The 18,103-nt window shown below is 44.5% G+C and overlaps 1 protein-coding gene across 2 annotated transcripts; it reads right to left on the bottom strand.

Moving 5' to 3' along the window:
- Nucleotides 1-3,423: 3,423 nt before the first annotated feature.
- Nucleotides 3,424-13,342, bottom strand: LOC123492639 (GTPase IMAP family member 9-like). Of its 2 annotated transcripts, none has more exons than XR_006661819.1 (2): nt 13,290-13,329; nt 3,424-3,540 (listed from the first exon to the last, which is right to left on the bottom strand). XR_006661819.1 is itself a non-coding variant. In XM_045225373.1 (2 exons), the coding sequence occupies exons 1-2, from the start codon at nt 13,339-13,341 to the stop codon at nt 9,305-9,307; spliced, it is 948 nt and encodes a 315-aa protein (XP_045081308.1). In that variant the 5' UTR covers nt 13,342; the 3' UTR covers nt 9,174-9,304. The 2 variants fall into 2 exon arrangements, 1 of the variants encoding a protein (XP_045081308.1); XM_045225373.1 differs by lacking the exon at nt 3,424-3,540 and adding an exon at nt 9,174-10,200 and having other exon boundaries at nt 13,290-13,342.
- Between the last annotated feature and the right edge of the window lie 4,761 nt (nt 13,343-18,103).

Below are 18,103 nucleotides of genomic sequence, written 5' to 3'. Positions count from 1 at the left end.
CAAGTTCCTTGGTGTCCACATCACCAACGAACTATCATGGTCCAAACACACCAAGACAGTCGTGAAGAGGGCACGACAAAGCCTATTCCCCTCAGGAGACTAAAAAGATTTGGCATGGGTCCTCAGATCCTCAAAAATTCTACAGCTGCACCATCGAGAGCATCCTGACTGGTTGCATCACCGCCTGGTATGGCAACTGCTTGGCCTCTGACCGCAAGGCACTACAGAGGGTAGTGCGTACGGCCCAGTACATCACAGGGGCAAAGCTCCCTGCCATCCAGGACCTCTATACCAGGCGGTGTCAGAGGAAGGCCCTCAAAATTGTCAAAGACTCCAGTCACCCTAGTCATAGACTGTTCTCTCTGCTACCGCACGGCAAGCGGTACCGGAGTGCCAAGTCTAGGTCCAAAAGACTTCTCAACAGCTTCTACCCCCAAGCCATAAGACTCCTGAACAGCTAATCATGGCTACCCGGACTATTTGCACTGCCCCCCCACCCCATACTTTTTACGCTGCTGCTACTCTGTTAAGTATTTATGCATAGTCACTTTAACTCTACCCACATGTACATATTACCTCAACTACCTCAACAAGCCGGTGCCCCCGACATTGACTATGCAACGGTACCCCCTGTATATATAGCCTCCCTACTGTCACTTTATTCTATTGTATATATAGCCTCCCCTACTGTCACTTTATTTTTACTTCTGCTCTTTTTTTCTCAACACTTTTTTGTTGTTGTTTTATTCTTACTTTTTTTGTTTAAAATAAATGCACTGTTGGTTAAGGGCTGTAAGTAAGCATTTCACTGTAATGTCTGCACCTGTTGTATTCGGCGCATGTGACCAATAAAATTTGATTTGATTTGATTTGATTTTGATTAGAGTAGTTAGGATGCGAAGGACAGAACAAGGGCAGAAACCTGAGGACAGCTATGCACATAATACCTCTTCATGAACTATTTGAACATTGTTTTCTTTTAGGGCATGGACTGGTATGTTCAGATTGAATTAAAGCAGAGTTTCACTCTGGTTATGAGGAGGATGTGGAGCCGAACCCAGTGTAGGGGTTACAGGTGCCAAAGAGCCAAAAGTTGCACTAACTGGTTTAGGCATGCCATCACTCTCAACACCCATGTCTCTCAACGCCCCGAGACACTTCAACTAGTTTGAACTTTTGTGTAGGTCTTTTAACAATGCCTGTTATGCATCTTGGCTGCAGGCACTTTATTAGGCTACACACCCTAAATAAAGTGACTTATAGTTCGACAAAAGGATTCCATGTCACTGTGTAAATTATCTTTCAGTTATAATTATCAAACGCCTGTTCTTCTTGTGGAAATGATTAAATGTTCTTAAACATTGGAACATTCTTATTTTTAAAGCTAGAATCCTATTTTTGGACTTATAAATTAATGATATGTACCCATTGATTCTTGAAGAATATAACTTATAAATGCCTCATGAGCATTGTTCAACTTTGTACCCCATCAGAACCCAAAATATAAGCTTGTTTTACTTCAATGTTTGTTTGAATAAAGGACTCTAGCTTTAAGGACATGACCTGGCAGTAAATTGAGGTGTGGTGTCATTGTTTTGAGGAAGGTGTACCCTCACGTTTGAGAATGAGAAAAGGGTATCGCAGAAACGTTTTCTTATAAAATCATGTGACTTCAAGTTAGGAAAGGAGTTCCTGTAAACGCATCATATTATTTGTAGCACTATCATACTCACAGTAGAAGCCCAGATTATGTATGCAAAGTATGAATACATGCAAATCAGGATGACCTCACTTGCTTTTCTTGTGACAACAGACCTGATGAAAACCATACAATAGCTTATATGCACAATAGCCAGCAATAATAACCAGACTTCCTAAATCAGTTTTTGCGTGTTTATATTGTTTTATTATGATTCTAAAAACACAACTTGTCATCCATTCTCTTAAAATTCAAAGATAAATGTTCTTAAAATTCAAAAAGAGTTAACCTAGATGTGTATAATTGTAGCATTCATTTAGTTTTGTGCTCACAGATGTGGGAATTCTGTCCCATCCAACCAACCTCTCCTCATTATCTCCTCATTATTTTTCTGATGATGACCAATAGAGTCACTCCTACTCCTGCTGCTCCTGCTGTGAGAAGAATGTTTTTGTTTGGCTTCACCATTTCCCAAATTGACTCATGGACAGGAGGGACCATGTCAGGGACAGAAGGGACCATGTCAGGGACAGGAGGGACCATGTCAGGGACAGAAGGGACCATGTCAGGGACAGGAAGGACCATGTCAGGGACAGAAGGGACCATGTCAGGGACAGGAGGGACCATGTCAGGGACAGAAGGGACCATGTCAGGGACAGAAGGGACCATGTCAGGGACAGGAAGGACCATGTCAGGGACAGGAAGGACCATGTCAGGGACAGGAAGGACCATGTCAGGGACAGAAGGGACCATGTCAGGGACAGAAGGGACCATGTCAGGGACAGAAGGGACCATGTCAGGGACAGAAGGGACCAAGTCAGGGACAGAAGAGACCATGTCAGGGACAGGAGGGACCATGTCAGGGACAGAAGGGACCATGTCAGGGACAGGAAGGACCATGTCAGGGACAGGAAGGACCATGTCAGGGACAGGAAGGACCATGTCAGGGACAGAAGGGACCATGTCAGGGACAGAAGGGACCATGTCAGGGACAGAAGGGACCATGTCAGGGACAGAAGGGACCAAGTCAGGGACAGAAGAGACCATGTCAGGGACAGGAGGGACCATGTCAGGGACAGAAGGGACCATGTCAGGGACAGGAAGGACCATGTCAGGGACAGGAAGGACCATGTCAGGGACAGGACAGGCAGGGACAGGAGTGATGTGTGGGGGACGTGTTTGTAACCTTTTTAACAACACTTTTACTATCATCCCTGCTGCAAATATGATAAAGCAACCAGCTGCCCCTTTCCAGTACCATGACCAGTTATTCTGGTTTTTCTGTAGTCTGGTTTCTATTTTTTCTAAAAGCTCTCTAACCTGATTGTTGTTGCCGGTGTCATTGTTTTTGAACACGTGGTATCCACCCCTGCATTTCTTAACCAGACTCTTCAGATTTCTATCCTCGTGGATGAACTGATCTATAGTTGTGTCTTCCAGTCTCTCCCCATAAGTGAAGAGCACCATTGTGTCTCCATCTATGTTGGCAGGTAAAAGCTCCTTGAGTGTCTCCATCACTCTCTTCTCTTGTTCTGTGAAGCGGCCCAGCTGAATGACCAGGAGGAAGGCATGGGGACCTGGTTCACACAGAGTTATGGCTCTCTCCATCTCTCCTCTCACTTCTTCCTCAGAGACGTCACTGTTGGACAGACCTGGAGTGTCCACCACCATCACTCTCCTCCCACACACCTCTCCCTCTTGCCTCTCACTCTTCAGCGTTACTGGTTTGAAGCTGATTCTGGAATCAAACACCTCTTGGCCCAGAATGGTGTTTCCTGCTGCACTCTTCCCCACTCCACTCAGGCCGACCAACACCAGTCTCAGGTCATTGCTGTTAGCACCTGAAGCAAGAGTTCAGACGTGAAATACTGAAATGTGAATATTAACTTCAGACAGACTGAACAACTGTGTTCATGCTCCTGATCAGTGCCATATTTTTGTAACACCGGAATTCCCTGCCATTATTGATAACATCTCAGTCCACTTTCACTTTTAGTTTGGGTGTGTATTTATTCATTTATTAAGTAGATTACTGATAACACAGCAATTTTTTTGTATGTTGCATATTATATTCAACACCATTTCCATTATTTTCATTTCAAAATAATTTCCAAAAGAAAAACTACATTCAATCATGTTTTTTGTCTTAGCTTTTATTTTAATACAGTTCCATTTCACTGAATCTTTTATTTTTAAAAACATATTTCTGCATTCAATAGGTTACATTGAAATCTCTCCAAACAACGTTTTTTAAATGTATTTAATGATACTTTATCATGGAAAACATTCAGGTTAAAACTGTAACGTGAAAAAGGACAGCTACAGTAGGTTTTGAAGTATATTGGGAAATATGGATATACAGTGGCTTGCGAAAGTACTCACCCCCCTTGGCATTTTTCCTATTTTGTTGCCTTACAACCTGGAATTAAAATGGATTTTTGGGGGGTTTGTATCATTTGATTTACACAACATGCCTACCACTTTGAAGACGCAAAATATTTTTGAAGACTCTTGGGCCTTTCAGAACAGGTGTATATACATTTTAGTCATTTAGCAGACACTCTTTTTTTTCCTTTCTTTTTTTTATACTGGCCCCCCATGGGAAACGAACCCACATCCCTGCCGGCCAAACCCTCCCCTACCTTGGACGACGCTGGACCAATTGTGCGCCGCCCATGGGTCTCCCGGTTTGCTGCCGGCTGCGACAGGGCTTGGACTCGAACCAGGATCTCTAGTGGCACAGCTACCACTGCGATGCAGTGCCTTAGACCACTGCGCCACTCGGGATATATACATTTACATTTACATTTTAGTCATTTAGCAGACGCTCTTATCCAGAGCGACTTACAGGAGCAATTAGGGTTAAGTGCCTTGCTCAAGGGCACATTTACGTCATTTAGCAGACACTCTTATCCAGAGCGACTACAAATTGGTGCATTCACCCTATAGCCAGTGGGATAACCACTTTACAATTATACTTTTTTTTTTTTTTTTGGGGGGGGGTAGAAGGATTACTTTATTCCTTATGTTCCTTAAAGAGGTGGGGTTTCAAATGTCTGGCGTCGTGAGGGAGCTTGTTCCACCATTGGGGTGCCAGAGCAGCGAACAGCTTTGACTGGGCTGAGCGGGAACTATGCTTCCGCAGAGGAAGGGAGCCAGCAGGCCAGAGGTGGATGAACGCAATGCCCTCGCCTGGGTGTAGGGACTGATCAGAGCCTGAAGGTACGGAGGTGCCCGTTCCCCTCACTGCTCCATAGGCAAGCACCATGGTCTTGTAACGGATACGAGCTTCAACTGGAAGCCAGTGGAGTGTGCGGAGGAGGGGGGTGACGGAGAGAACTTGGGAAGGTTGAACACCAGACGGGCTGCGGCATTCTGGATGAGTTGTAGGGGTTTAATGGCACAGGCAGGGAGCCCAGCCAACAGCGAGTTGCAGTAATCCAGACGGGAGATGACAAGTGCCTGGATTAGGACCTGTGCCGCTTCCTGTGTAAGGCAGGGTCGTACTCTCCGAATGTTGTAGAGCATGAACCTGCAGGATCGGGTCACCGCCTTGATGTTGGCGGAGAACGACAGGGTGTTGTCCAGGGTCACGCCAAGGCTCTTCGCACTCTGGGAGGAGGACACAACGGAGTTGTCAACCGTGATGGCGAGATCATGGAACGGGCAGTCCCCTTCCCCGGGAGGAAGAGCAGCTCCGTCTTGCCAGGGTTCAGCTTGAGGTGGTGATCCGTCATCCATACTGATATGTCGGCCAGACATGCAGAGATGCGATTCGCCACCTGGTTATCAGAAGGGGGAAAGGAGAAGATTAGTTGTGTATCGTCAGCGTAGCAATGATAGGAGAGGCCATGTGAGGATATGACAGAGCCAAGTGACTTGGTGTATAGGGAGAAAAGGAGAGGGCCTAGAACTGAGCCCTGGGGGACACCAGTGGTGAGAGCACGTGGTGCGGAGACAGCTTCTCGCCACGCCACTTGGTAGGAGCGACCGGTCAGGTAGGACGCAACCAGGAGTGAGCCGCGCCGGAGATGCCCAGCTCGGAGAGGGTGGAGAGGAGGATCTGATGGTTCACTGTATCAAAGGCAGCAGACAGGTCTAGAAGGACAAGAGCAGAGGAGAGAGAGTTAGCTTTAGCAGTGCGGAGAGCCTCCGTGACACAGAGAAGAGCAGTCTCAGTTGAATGACCAGTCCTGAAACCTGACTGGTTTGGATCAAGAAGGTCATTCTGAGAGAGATAGCAAGAGAGTTGGCTAAAGACGGCACGCTCAATAGTTTTGGAAAGAAAAGAAAGAAGGGATACTGGTCTGTAGTTGTTGACATCAGTGGGATCGAGTGTTGGTTTTATGAGAAGGGGTGCAACCTCGCTCTCTTGAAGACGGAAGGGACATGGCCAGCGGTCAAGGATGAGTTGATCAGCGAGGTGAGGTAGGGGAGAAGGTCACCGGAGATGATCTGGAGAAGAGAGGAGGGGATGGGGTCAAGCGGGCAGGTTGTTGGGCGGCCTGCAGTCACTAGTCGCAAGATTTTATCTGGAGAGAGAGGGGAGAAAGAAGTCAAAGCATAGGGTAGGGCAGTGTGAGCAGGACCAGCAGTGTCATTAGACTTAACAAACGAGGATCGGATGTCGTCAACCTTCTTTTCAAAGTGGTTGACAAAGTCATCCACAGAGAGGGAGGAGGGGGGGATTCAGCAGTGAGGAGAATGTGGCAAAGAGCTTCCTAGGGTTAGAGGCAGATGCTTGGAATTTAGAGTGGTAGAAAGTGGCCTTAGCAGCAGAAACAGATGAAGAAAATGTAGAGAGGAGGGAGTGAAAAGATGCCAGGTCGGCAGGGAGTTTAGTTTTCTTCCATTTCCGCTCAGCTGCCCGGAGCTCTGTTCTGTGAGCTCGCAATGAGTCATCAAGCCACAGAGCTGGAGGGGAGGACCGAGCCTCCAGCTCGAGATGATAGGATGGAAGAGGAGAGAGTAGTGGGAGAGAGAGAGCGAAGGTTGCGGCGGCGCGTTACCATCTGTGTAGGGGCAGAGTGAGTAGTGTTGGAGGAGAGCGAGAGAGAAAAGGATACAAAGTAGTGGTCGGAGACATGGAGGGGAGTTGCAGTGAGATTAGTAGAAGAGCAACATCTAGTAAAGATGAAGTCAAGCGTATTGCCTGCCTTGTGAGTGGGGGATGGTGAGAGGGTGAGGTCAAAAGAGGAGAGGAGGGAAAGAAGGAGGCAGAGAGAAATGAGTCAAATGTAGACGTGGGGAGGTTGAAATCCCCCAAAACTGTGAAGGGTGAGCCATCCTCAGGAAAGGAACTTATCAAGGCGTCAAGCTCATTGATGAACTCTCCAAGGGAACCTGGAGGGCGATAGATGACAAGGATATTAAGCTTAAATGGGCTAGTGACTGTGACAGCGTGGAATTCAAATGAGGAGATAGACAGATGGGTTAGGGGGAAAAATTGAGAATGACCACTTGGGAGAGATGAGGATTCCTGTGCCACCACCCCTCTGACCAGATGCTCTCGGGGTATGCGAGAACACATGGTCAGACGAGGAGAGCAGTAGGAGTAGCAGTGTTTTCAGTGGTAATCCATGTTTCCGTCAGTGCCAGGAAGTCGAGGGACTGGAGGGTAGCATAGGCTGGGATGAAGTCAGCCTTGTTGGCGGCAGAACGGCAGTTCCAGAGGCTGCCTGAGACCTGGAACTCCAGGTGTGTGGTGCGTGCAGGGACCACCAGGTTAGAGAGGCAGCAGCCACGCGGTGTGAGGCGTTTGTGTAGCCGTGCGGAGAGGAGAGAACAGGGATAGGCAGAGGCATAGTTGACAGGCTGCAGCAGATGGCTACAATAATGCAGAGGAGATCGGGATGAAATGAACTAAACATCAGGGAAAGGAGAGAGCAGGCCTCCCTCACCAAAAAAAAAAATATATATATATAACTCTCCCAACTTCCACCTCAGAAACTATAATTGTTTCACTGAACCACCCGAGTAAAACTCTCCCAACTTCCACTTTAGAGATTAGAATTGTTGTAAACTACAGCAGACTGTTATCAGTAGCTGTAATTAAGTACAGCAGCTACCAACCACCTAACGTTAATGCCTCGGATGAGGTTAGAAAAACAGCTGAATGGTAGCAGCTAGCTGGCTCAATCACAGGTACTCTTAAGCATGAAATAACATTGGAAACAATTAACCACAGTTGCAAAAAGTTACCAGTAGCTACCCGCTAGCTAGCTAGCTAGCTAGCTTTGTTGGTCCAAGTAGTGGGTAGGCTAGCCTCGTGCTTCGCCGGAGTCCGCCGAATACAGTCCTTACCTACAATAATTACCTACAATAACCTTCAATAACTACCTGAGTAAGCTACCTATAATACCAAACTACAATACCTACCTACAATCTAAATACATGGTTTAAGCTTAACTCAACACCATATAAGAAGCCAAGCTTACCTTTCATAACGCAGCAATGATTAAACGTTGGGTAGCTAGCACAAAGATATTGTATTTAGCTACCACAGTACAGCCAGCTGGTAGTGTTGGCTGGCTAGCAATGGCTACTGTGTTGACTTTGTTTGAAACACGGCGTCGCTGCGAACGAATGTAGCTGGCTAAAAGGATATTGTTTTTAGTTGCAACCGTTGCTAATAGCAACTCGCCAGCTAATCCAGGAGGTGAGTTAGCTAGCTAGCTTCGTGCTACATCCGGCACCGCCGAATACAAAAGTAACCTACAATAACTACACAACAGCTACCCACAACAGCCCACGATGCCTACCTATACTACTTAATAATATACAGCCCACGATGCCTACCTATAGTACCTAACTACAATCTAAATACATAGTTTAAGCCTTACTCGACAAAGCCCAAGCTATGTATAAAGCCAAACTGGCAGACTGCAATCAGTAGCCGAAATTAAGTACAGCAGCTACCAACCACCTAACGTTAATGAATATCGTTCTATTCTTTGATTTAGTCCCAATCAAAACCAGCTTTTCAATCAAATCCTGTTATTGGCTGCCAAACCCCACCAAATATGTTATTACTGAGATGATGTGACAGATCATGTGACACTTTGATTGCACACAGGTGGACTTTATTTTAACTAATTATGTGACTTCTGAAGGTAATTGGTTGCACCAGATCTTATTTAGGGGCTTCATAGCAAACGGGGGTGAATACATATGCATGCAACACTTTTCTGTTATTTATTTACAAACTGTAACCAAAAACTCCATTCAATCAAGTTTTTTTTGTCTAACTTTTATTTTATTATGTCAATCAATCTTTTATTTTCTAAACATATTTCTGCATGCAATAGGTTACATTGAAGTCTCTCCAAAAATAATTTTTTTATAGATCGCATATCAAGGAAAAGAAGGTTTAAACTTGAAAGAGAAAAATAGCAAATACAATAAGTATTGAAGTATATTGGGAAATATGGACATATCTGGATATACCTGTGAAATCTAAATGAAATAGAAAAAAAAAATCTGAACAATATATAAAGTATGATATTATGTTAACGTTTAGCTAAATAGCCTAGGATGAACTGTAGCTCAGCCCCAGTGCCTAAAATGTTTTTATTTTTTAAAACATCAGCTTAAAACTTTTGTCTGTCATTGTATTTTGCAGGACCCTATCATGAGGGCAACAACAGACGCTCCAACAATTGTCACTCCAGCAAGAGTGAAGCCAGCTGTTTTCAAAAATCTATTTCTTCTTTCAGCTTTATCTCTTGCTTCTCTCTCCTTTTCTTGCATCAGGTTCTTCTTCGCTTCCTCCAGAGCGATTCCTTCATATTTACTTTCCAGTGCTTCCATTTCACTCCTTGTCTGCTCTGCGTTCTCTTTCAGAATCCTATCTTTCTCCTCCTCAATCGCTCTATCAGCCTCTTGGAACATTTTATTGGTGTAGTGGTGCTGTCTTCCATCCGTTATGGTCATGTTGTTGATCTTCTCAAGCAGCTTAGAGACCTGAGAGCGATTATTGAGGTCTCTGTTGTTGAAGGCATGATATCTCCCGTGGCATGATTCAAAGACCAAGGTTTTTAAATCTTCACTGGCGTCACGTGCCATCATGAATGATTCAATACTTTCTCCCTGTAGATCATCTGCACGAGTGAAAACCACTATGGTGTACTTTTCAGCCTCTTTGCCAAAGATCTGCTGGAGGAGGTTCACTGTGTCTTTCTCCTCGTCTGTGTATCTACCCAGCTGGATCACAATCAGGAACGCATGGGGACCAGGAGCAGAGAAAGAGATGCACATTTTGATCTCGTTAATGATCTCCTCTTGGGTAGATTTGGTGTCGTACAAGCCTGGTGTGTCAATGACAGCAACCATTTGACCATCCACCTTCCTTTTGTGTTTTTCACACGCCGATGTCACAGAGGAAGAAGATACCTTAGACATAAAAGCGTTTGCTCCCAGGATGGTGTTTCCTGTTGCACTCATCCCAACTCCAGTCTTCCCAACCAGAACAATCCTCAGCTCATCATTTTGCTTTGGCTGCTCTGTTGGGTGACAAAGACAAGTTCTTCACTATTGGTACAGAATTGCATTTATGCTATGTTTGCCCCTTTGATTAATTTATATTGTCCTTTTGGCTACAGTGTACTTTATTGACCATAGATTCATGTGATGTTATTTTGAGTCATATTATTCTTATTATTCCAGGGAGATCCCGCTCAATCACATGACATGTCCAATCGAATCATTTTACAGTGAGCATCACAATATCAAACATTCTCTGTATTGTAGGTTGTAAAAATTGTCTCAACATCTTCTTAAAACTAATATAATACTTTTTAAGAGACAAAATATATTATTTTTTTCTCCAATGACTTGGGGACAGTTCAGACACATCAAACAACCATCCACATGAAATTACAAGCAGAGCAAGTACTGAAAAATATTTTTGCAGGAAAGCAAGAGACCTGTGCTAAGTTAAACATGCAGCTGATGGTGTCCTTTTTACCCCGACACATTTAACATAGAAAAAAGAGAAAAGCAATGAAAAGCTGGGTACTGGGTACAGGCTTGTGTTTCAGTTAAGTTTGTTATTTATTTATTAATAAACAAAAGAATCAACTTGAATGTTTCACTTAACAAGGTAATAATTTATTGTTTGTGGACAGCATCTTCATAAGAAAAAAAGAAAAAATAGACCCCATTATGAATTGATGTACTTGTTGATGAATAGTGAGTGTGACTGTATTTATTATTTATTGTGTCAATTTGATTGTGTCAACCACAAAAGAAGATCCGGCATTTCACAATAAAGTAATTTGAATTGAACTGAACTATATTGGATATACTTAATATACTGTATGTTTGACAGCAGTATTTTTACATGTTTACTGTTAGTTGAATGAAAAGTTAGTGTATATTATATGTGCCAGTAAATGAGCATACTTTTTGTGTACCCATTTAACGATAACTCAACAAAATATATAAAGTATTATTGCATTGACCTGATGGGTTTGCACTACAGTCGTCTACTGATATAAATACCAATTTGTCACGCCCTGGCTCTGGGGACTCTCGTATGTTGAGCCAGGGTGTTATAGTCTATGTTTGTATTTCTAGGTTGGCTTGAGTGACTCCCAATCAGAGGCAACGAGTGACAGCTGGTTGTCTCTGATTGGGAGCCATATTTAACTGTCTGTCTTTCACTTTGTGTTTGTGGTTTCTTGTTCCTTTTGATTTGTGTTTGTGTCGAAGGACTTCACGTTTCGTTTGGTGTTTTGTTCGCTGTGGTGTACAATAAAATAAATATGTACGCATCTCACGCTGCGCCTTGGCCCGCTACTTTTCAAGACGATCGTGACAGAAGAAACCACCACGACTGGGTCAAGCAGCGTGATGAGGAGAAAGGCTGGAATTACGAGAAGTGGAGAGAGAATTGGACGAGAACCATGGAGGCCTGGTCCACGGGGGAGAGACAAGCCCAGAACATTTTTAGGGGGGGGCTCACGCCGTGGACGACGGGGCAGCAGGAGTACGGGATAGAGTGGTGCAGAAGGTTGGCAGAGAAGGCCGCCAGGTTAAGGGGTCCACCGGTCACAGAGGAGAGGGAAAGTGTGGAGGCACGGCGAGAGGTACTGGGGTGTGTTACCAGTCCGGTCCGGCCCGTTCCTGATCCCTGCGTAGGGCCAGTGGTGTGTGTCCCCAGTACGGTCCGGGCTGTTCCTGTTCCTCGCATCGAGCCTGTGGTGCGTTTCGTCAGCCCTGTTCGGCCCGTTCCTGCTCTCCGCACCAAGTCTGTGGTGCGCGTCGCCAGCCCAGTCCGGCCCATTCCTGCTCCCCGCACCAAGTCTGTGGTGCGTGTCGTCAGCCCGGCCCGGCCTGTTCCTGCTCCCCGCACCAAGCCTATGGTGCGCGTCGCCAGCCCGGCCCGGCCTGTTCCTGCTCCCCGCACCAAGTCTGTGGTGCGTTTGCGTCAGCCCTGTCCGGCCTGTTCCTGCTCCCCGCACCAAGTCTGTGGTGCGTTTCGTCAGCCCTGTTCGGCCCGTTCCTGCTCTCCGCACCAAGTCTGTGGTGCGCGTCGCCAGCCCAGTCCGGCCCATTCCTGCTCCCCGCACCAAGTCTGTGGTGCGTTTTCGCCAGCCCTGTCCGGCCTGTTCCTGCTCTCCGCACCAAGTCTGTGGTGCGCGTCGCCAGCCCAGTCCGGCCCATTCCTGCTCCCCGCACCAAGTCTGTGGTGCGTTTCGTCAGCCCTGTCCGGCCCGCTCCTGCTCTCCACACCAGGCCAGTGGTGTGCGCGTCAGTCCAGCACGGCCCGCGCCTGTTCCCCGCACCAAGCCAGGGGTGCGTATCGTCAGCCCGGTCCGGCCAGTGATTACTCCACGCACCAAGCCAGGGGTGCGCTTCGTCAGCCCGGTCCGGTCCATTCCTGCTCCATGCACCAAGTCAGGGGTACGTATCGTCAGCCCGGTCCGGCCAGTTGCTACTCCACGCACCAAGCCAGGGGTGCGCATCGTCAGCCCGGTCCGATCCGTTCCTGCTCCACCAGTGTTCAGTCCAGCTCCGGCCAGCAGGGCCAGACCGGACCAGGGGTACTTTGGGGTTTAGAGAGCGAGTGGGGATCATGCCCGGAGCCGGATCCGCCGCCTACGCGGAGTGCCCACCCGGTCCCTCCCCTGTTGTGTTTGGTTGGCGCGGCCGGAGTCCGCGCCTTTGGGGGGGGGTACTGTCACGCCCTGGCTCTGGGGACTCTCGTATGTTGAGCCAGGGTGTTATATTCTATGTTTGTATTTCTAGGTTGGCTTGAGTGACTCCCAATCAGAGGCAACGAGTGACAGCTGGTTGTCTCTGATTGGGAGCCATATTTAACTGTCTGTCTTTCACTTTGTGTTTGTGGTTTCTTGTTCCTTTTGATTTGTGTTTGTGTCGAAGGACTTCACGTTTCGTTTGGTGTTTTGTTCGCTGTGGTGTACAATAAAATAAATATGTACGCATCTCACGCTGCGCCTTGGCCCGCTACTTTTCAAGACGATCGTGACACAATTCTAGTTGTTGATATTATTCAATTTAACTTCCTTTCATACAAGTATCATATATACAACAAGTAAGTTAATATACTATTACTGAATATACTTACCCATCTGATTATCCGGGGAACTCATGTTTGAGAAGCGGGATTGCTGTGGCATCTGTCAATGCTGTGTTTGTTTGATTTCAGAGTGATCTCAGCATAAACACGTCCACTCAGAGGGGTTGGGTTAAATGCGGAAGACACATTTCGGATGAATGCATTCAGTTGTGATAAACTGTCTCTGGAAGAAAGCAGATCAATCTAACTTCTTTTGGTTTGATGTATGAAGATTTTAAGTGATCACCAGAAGGTAATTGTACTCTATGCAATAATGCAGTATATAAATATTTGCAACAGTAGGTCTTAAATTTGCTTCCTTTGTATTTTTGCCTCACATTTTTGAAGCAATGCCAGATAGTGCACAACATTTTCAATTACCATTGTGACATTATCACTTTGTGCTTTTCACTACAGTATATCCTAAACAGAGTGCTGTGTCCTACAACTTAAGTGCAATAATTGTCTACTGTAATCAAGAATATATTATGAACAACGGAAGGTCTCATGCTTACCCCTGCTTGAATCATTGAAATTGTAATGACACTGTAATAAACAATATATTTTTGTGATCCATTGTAGCGTGATCTGTTTATTTACCATGTACCCAGTTGAAGTCTTTATCGACTCTGCCCTATCTGAAAAACAACCACGTTTTTTCTTCTATATCCTAATCTTAATCTTGCATCAAATTTGGGCATACCTGTTTAGTGTTTGTTAGCCTAGTAACCGATCAAAAACTCTAATCAACTTGTATTTGCATTTCACCTTGAACAAATGCATTTGTCCAAATACAGTATGTTTAAAAACTCTGCCCAAAATTCCCAATATAAAACCACTGGTCATAGTGGCAAGGGAAATCTTCATACAGTAGTTAGGATGCGAAGGACAGAACAAGGGCAGAAACCTGAGGACAGCTATGCACATAATACCTCTTCATGAACTATTTGAACATTGTTTTCTTTTAGGGCATGGACTGGTATGTTCAGATTGAATTAAAGCAGAGTTTCACTCTGGTTATGAGGAGGATGTGGAGCTGAACCCAGTGTAGGGTTACAGGTGCCAAAGAGCCAAAAGTTGCACTAACTGGTTTAGGCATGCCATCACTCTCAACACCCATGTCTCTCAACGCCCCGAGACACTTCAACTAGTTTGAACTTTTGTGTAGGTCTTTTAACAATGCCTGTTATGCATCTTGGCTGCAGGCACTTTATTAGGCTACACACCCTAAATAAAGTGACTTATAGTTCGACAAAAGGATTCCATGTCACTGTGTAAATGATCTTTCAGTTATAATTATCAAACGCCTGTTCTTCTTGTGGAAATGATTAAATGTTCTTAAACATTGGAACATTCTTATCTTTAAAGCTAGAATCCTATTTTTGGACTTATAAATTAATGATATGTACCCATTGATTCTTGAAGAATATAACTTATAAATGCCTCATGAGCATTGTTCAACTTTTGTACCCCATCAGAACCCAAAATATAAGCTTGTTTTACTTCAATGTTTGTTTGAATAAAGGACTCTAGCTTTAAGGACATGACCTGGCAGTAAATTGAGGTGTGGTATCATTGTTTTGAGGAAGGTGTACCCTCACGTTTGAGAATGGGAAAAGGGTATCGCAGAAACGTTTTCTTATAAAATCATGTGACTTCAAGTTAGGGAAAGGAGTTCCTGTAAACGCATCATATTATTTGTAGCACTATCATACTCACAGTAGAAGCCCAGATTATGTATGCAAAGTATGAATACATGCAAATCAGGATGACCTCACTTGCTTTTCTTGTGACAACAGACCTGATGAAAACCATACAATAGCTTATATGCACAATAGCCAGCAATAATAACCAGACTTCCTAAATCAGTTTTTGCGTGTTTATATTGTTTTATTATGATTCCCAAAAACACAACTTGTCATCCATTCTCTTAAAATTCAAAGATAAATGTTCTTAAAATTCAAAAAGAGTTAACCTAGATGTGTATAATTGTAGCATTCATTTAGTTTTGTGCTCACAGATGTGGGGAATTCTGTCCCATCCAACCAACCTCTCTCATTATCTCCTCATTATTTTTCTGATGATGACCAATAGAGTCATTCCTACTCCTGCTGCTCCTGCTGTGAGAAGAATGTTTTTGTTTGGCTTCACCATTTCCCAAATTGACTCATGGACAGGAGGGACCATGTCAGGGACAGAAGGGACCATGTCAGGGACAGAAGGGACCATGTCAGGGACAGGAAGGACCATGTCAGGGACAGAAGGGACCATGTCAGGGACAGAAGGGACCATGTCAGGGACAAAAGGGACCATGTCAGGGACAGAAGAGACCATGTCAGGGACAGGAGGGACCATGTCAGGGACAGAAGGGACCATGTCAGGGACAGAAGGGACCATGTCAGGGACAGGAGGGTTCATGTCAGGGACAGAAGGGACCATGTCAGGGACAGAAGGGACCATGTCAGGGACAGAAGGGACCATGTCAGGGACAGAAGGGACCATGTCAGGGACAGGAGGGACCATGTCAGGGACAGAAGGGACCATGTCAGGGACAGGAAGGACCATGTCAGGGACAGGACAGGCAGGGACAGGAGTGATGTGTGGGGGACGTGTTTGTAACCTTTTTAACAACACTTTTACTATCATCCCTGCTGCAAATATGATAAAGCAACCAGCTGCCCCTTTCCAGTACCATGACCAGTTATTCTGGTTTTTCTGTAGTCTGGTTTCAATTTTTTCTAAAAGCTCTCTAACCTGATTGTTGTTGCCAGTGTCATTGTTTTTGAACACGTGGTATCCACCCCTGCATTTCTTAACCAGACTCTTCAGATTTCTATCCTCGTGGATGAACTGATCTATAGTTGTGTCTTCCAGTCTCTCCCCATAAGTGAAGAGCACCATTGTGTCTCCATCTATGTTGGCAGGTAAAAGCTCCTTGAGTGTCTCCATCACTCTCTTCTCTTGTTCTGTGAAGCGGCCCAGCTGAATGACCAGGAGGAAGGCATGGGGACCTGGATCACACAGAGTTATGGCTCTCTCCATCTCCCCTCTCACTTCTTCCTCAGAGAGGTCACTGTTGGACAGACCTGGAGTGTCCACCACCATCACTCTCCTCCCACACACCTCTCCCTCTTGCCTCTCACTCTTCAGTGTTACTGGTTTGAAGCTGATTCTGGAATCAAACACCTCTTGGCCCAGAATGGTGTTTCCTGCTGCACTCTTCCCCACTCCACTCAGGCCGACCAACACCAGTCTCAGGTCATTGCTGTTAGCACCTGAAGCAAGAGTTCAGACGTGAAATACTGAAATGTGAATATTAACTTCAGACAGACTGAACAACTGTGTTCATGCTCCTGATCAGTGCCATATTTTTGTAACACCGGAATTCACTGCCATTATTGATAACATCTCAGTCCACTTTCACTTTTAGTTTGGGGGTGTATTTATTCATTTATTAAGTAGATTACTGATAACACAGCAATTTTTTTTTGTATGTTGCATATTATATTCAACACCATTTCCATTATTTTCATTTCAAAATAATTTCCAAACCATAAAGAAAAACTAAATTCAATCATGTTTTTTGTCTTAGCTTTTATTTTAATACAGTTCCATTTCACTGAATCTTTTATTTAAAAAAACATATTTCTGCATTCAATAGGTTACATTGAAATCTCTCCAAACAACGTTTTTTAAATGTATTTAATGATACTTTATCATGGAAAACATTCAGGTTAAAACTGTAATGTGAAAAAGGACAGCTACAGTAGGTTTTGAAGTATATTGGGAAATATGGATATACAGTGGCTTGCGAAAGTATTCACCCCCCTTGGCATTTTTCCTATTTTGTTGCCTTACAACCTGGAATTAAAATGGATTTTTGGGGGGTTTGTATCATTTGATTTACACAACATGCCTACCACTTTGAAGATGCAAAATATTTTTGAAGACTCTTGGGCCTTTCAGAACAGGTGTATATACATTTTAGTCATTTAGCAGACACTCTTTTTTTTTTCCTTTCTTTTTTTTATACTGGCCCCCCATGGGAAACGAACCCACATCCCTGCCGGCCAAACCCTCCCCTACCTTGGACGACGCTGGACCAATTATGCGCCGCCCATGGGTCTCCCGGTTGCGGCCGGCTGCGACAGGGCCTGGACTCGAACCAGGATCTCTAGTGGCACAGCTACCACTGCGATGCAGTGCCTTAGACCACTGCGCCACTTGGGATATATACTGAGATGATGTGACAGATCATGTGACACTTAGATTGCACACAGGTGGACTTTATTTAACTAATTATGTGACTTATGAAGGTAATTGGTTGCACCAGATCTTATTTAGGGGCTTCATAGCAAACGGGGTGAATACATATGCATGCAACACTTTTCCGTTATTTATTTACAAATTGTAACCAAAAACTCCATTCAATCAAGTTTTTATTTTTATTTTATTATGTCAATCAATCTTTTATTTTCTAAACATATTTCTGCATGGAATAGGTTACATTGAAGTCTCTCCAAAAATCAATTTTTTATAGATCGCATATCAAGGAAAAGAAGGTTTAAACTTGAAAGAGAAAAATAGCAAATACAATAAGTATTGAAGTATATTGGGAAATATGGACATATCTGGATATACCTGTGAAATCTAAATGAACTTGAAAAAAAAAATTCTGGACAATATTTAAAGTATGATATTATGTTAACGTTTAGCTAAATAGCCTAGGATGAACTGTAGCTCAGCCCCAGTGCCTAAAAATGTTTTATTTTTAAAACATCAGCTTAAATCTTTTGTCTGTCATTGTATTTTGCAGGACCCTC

The sequence above is a fragment of the Coregonus clupeaformis genome, chromosome 15 (assembly GCF_020615455.1).
Source record: "Coregonus clupeaformis isolate EN_2021a chromosome 15, ASM2061545v1, whole genome shotgun sequence".
In the NCBI taxonomy this organism is placed as follows: Eukaryota; Metazoa; Chordata; class Actinopteri; order Salmoniformes; family Salmonidae; genus Coregonus; species Coregonus clupeaformis.
Note: the sequence above shows the minus strand (reverse complement) of the source record. Positions and strands in the feature narration are given on the sequence as shown.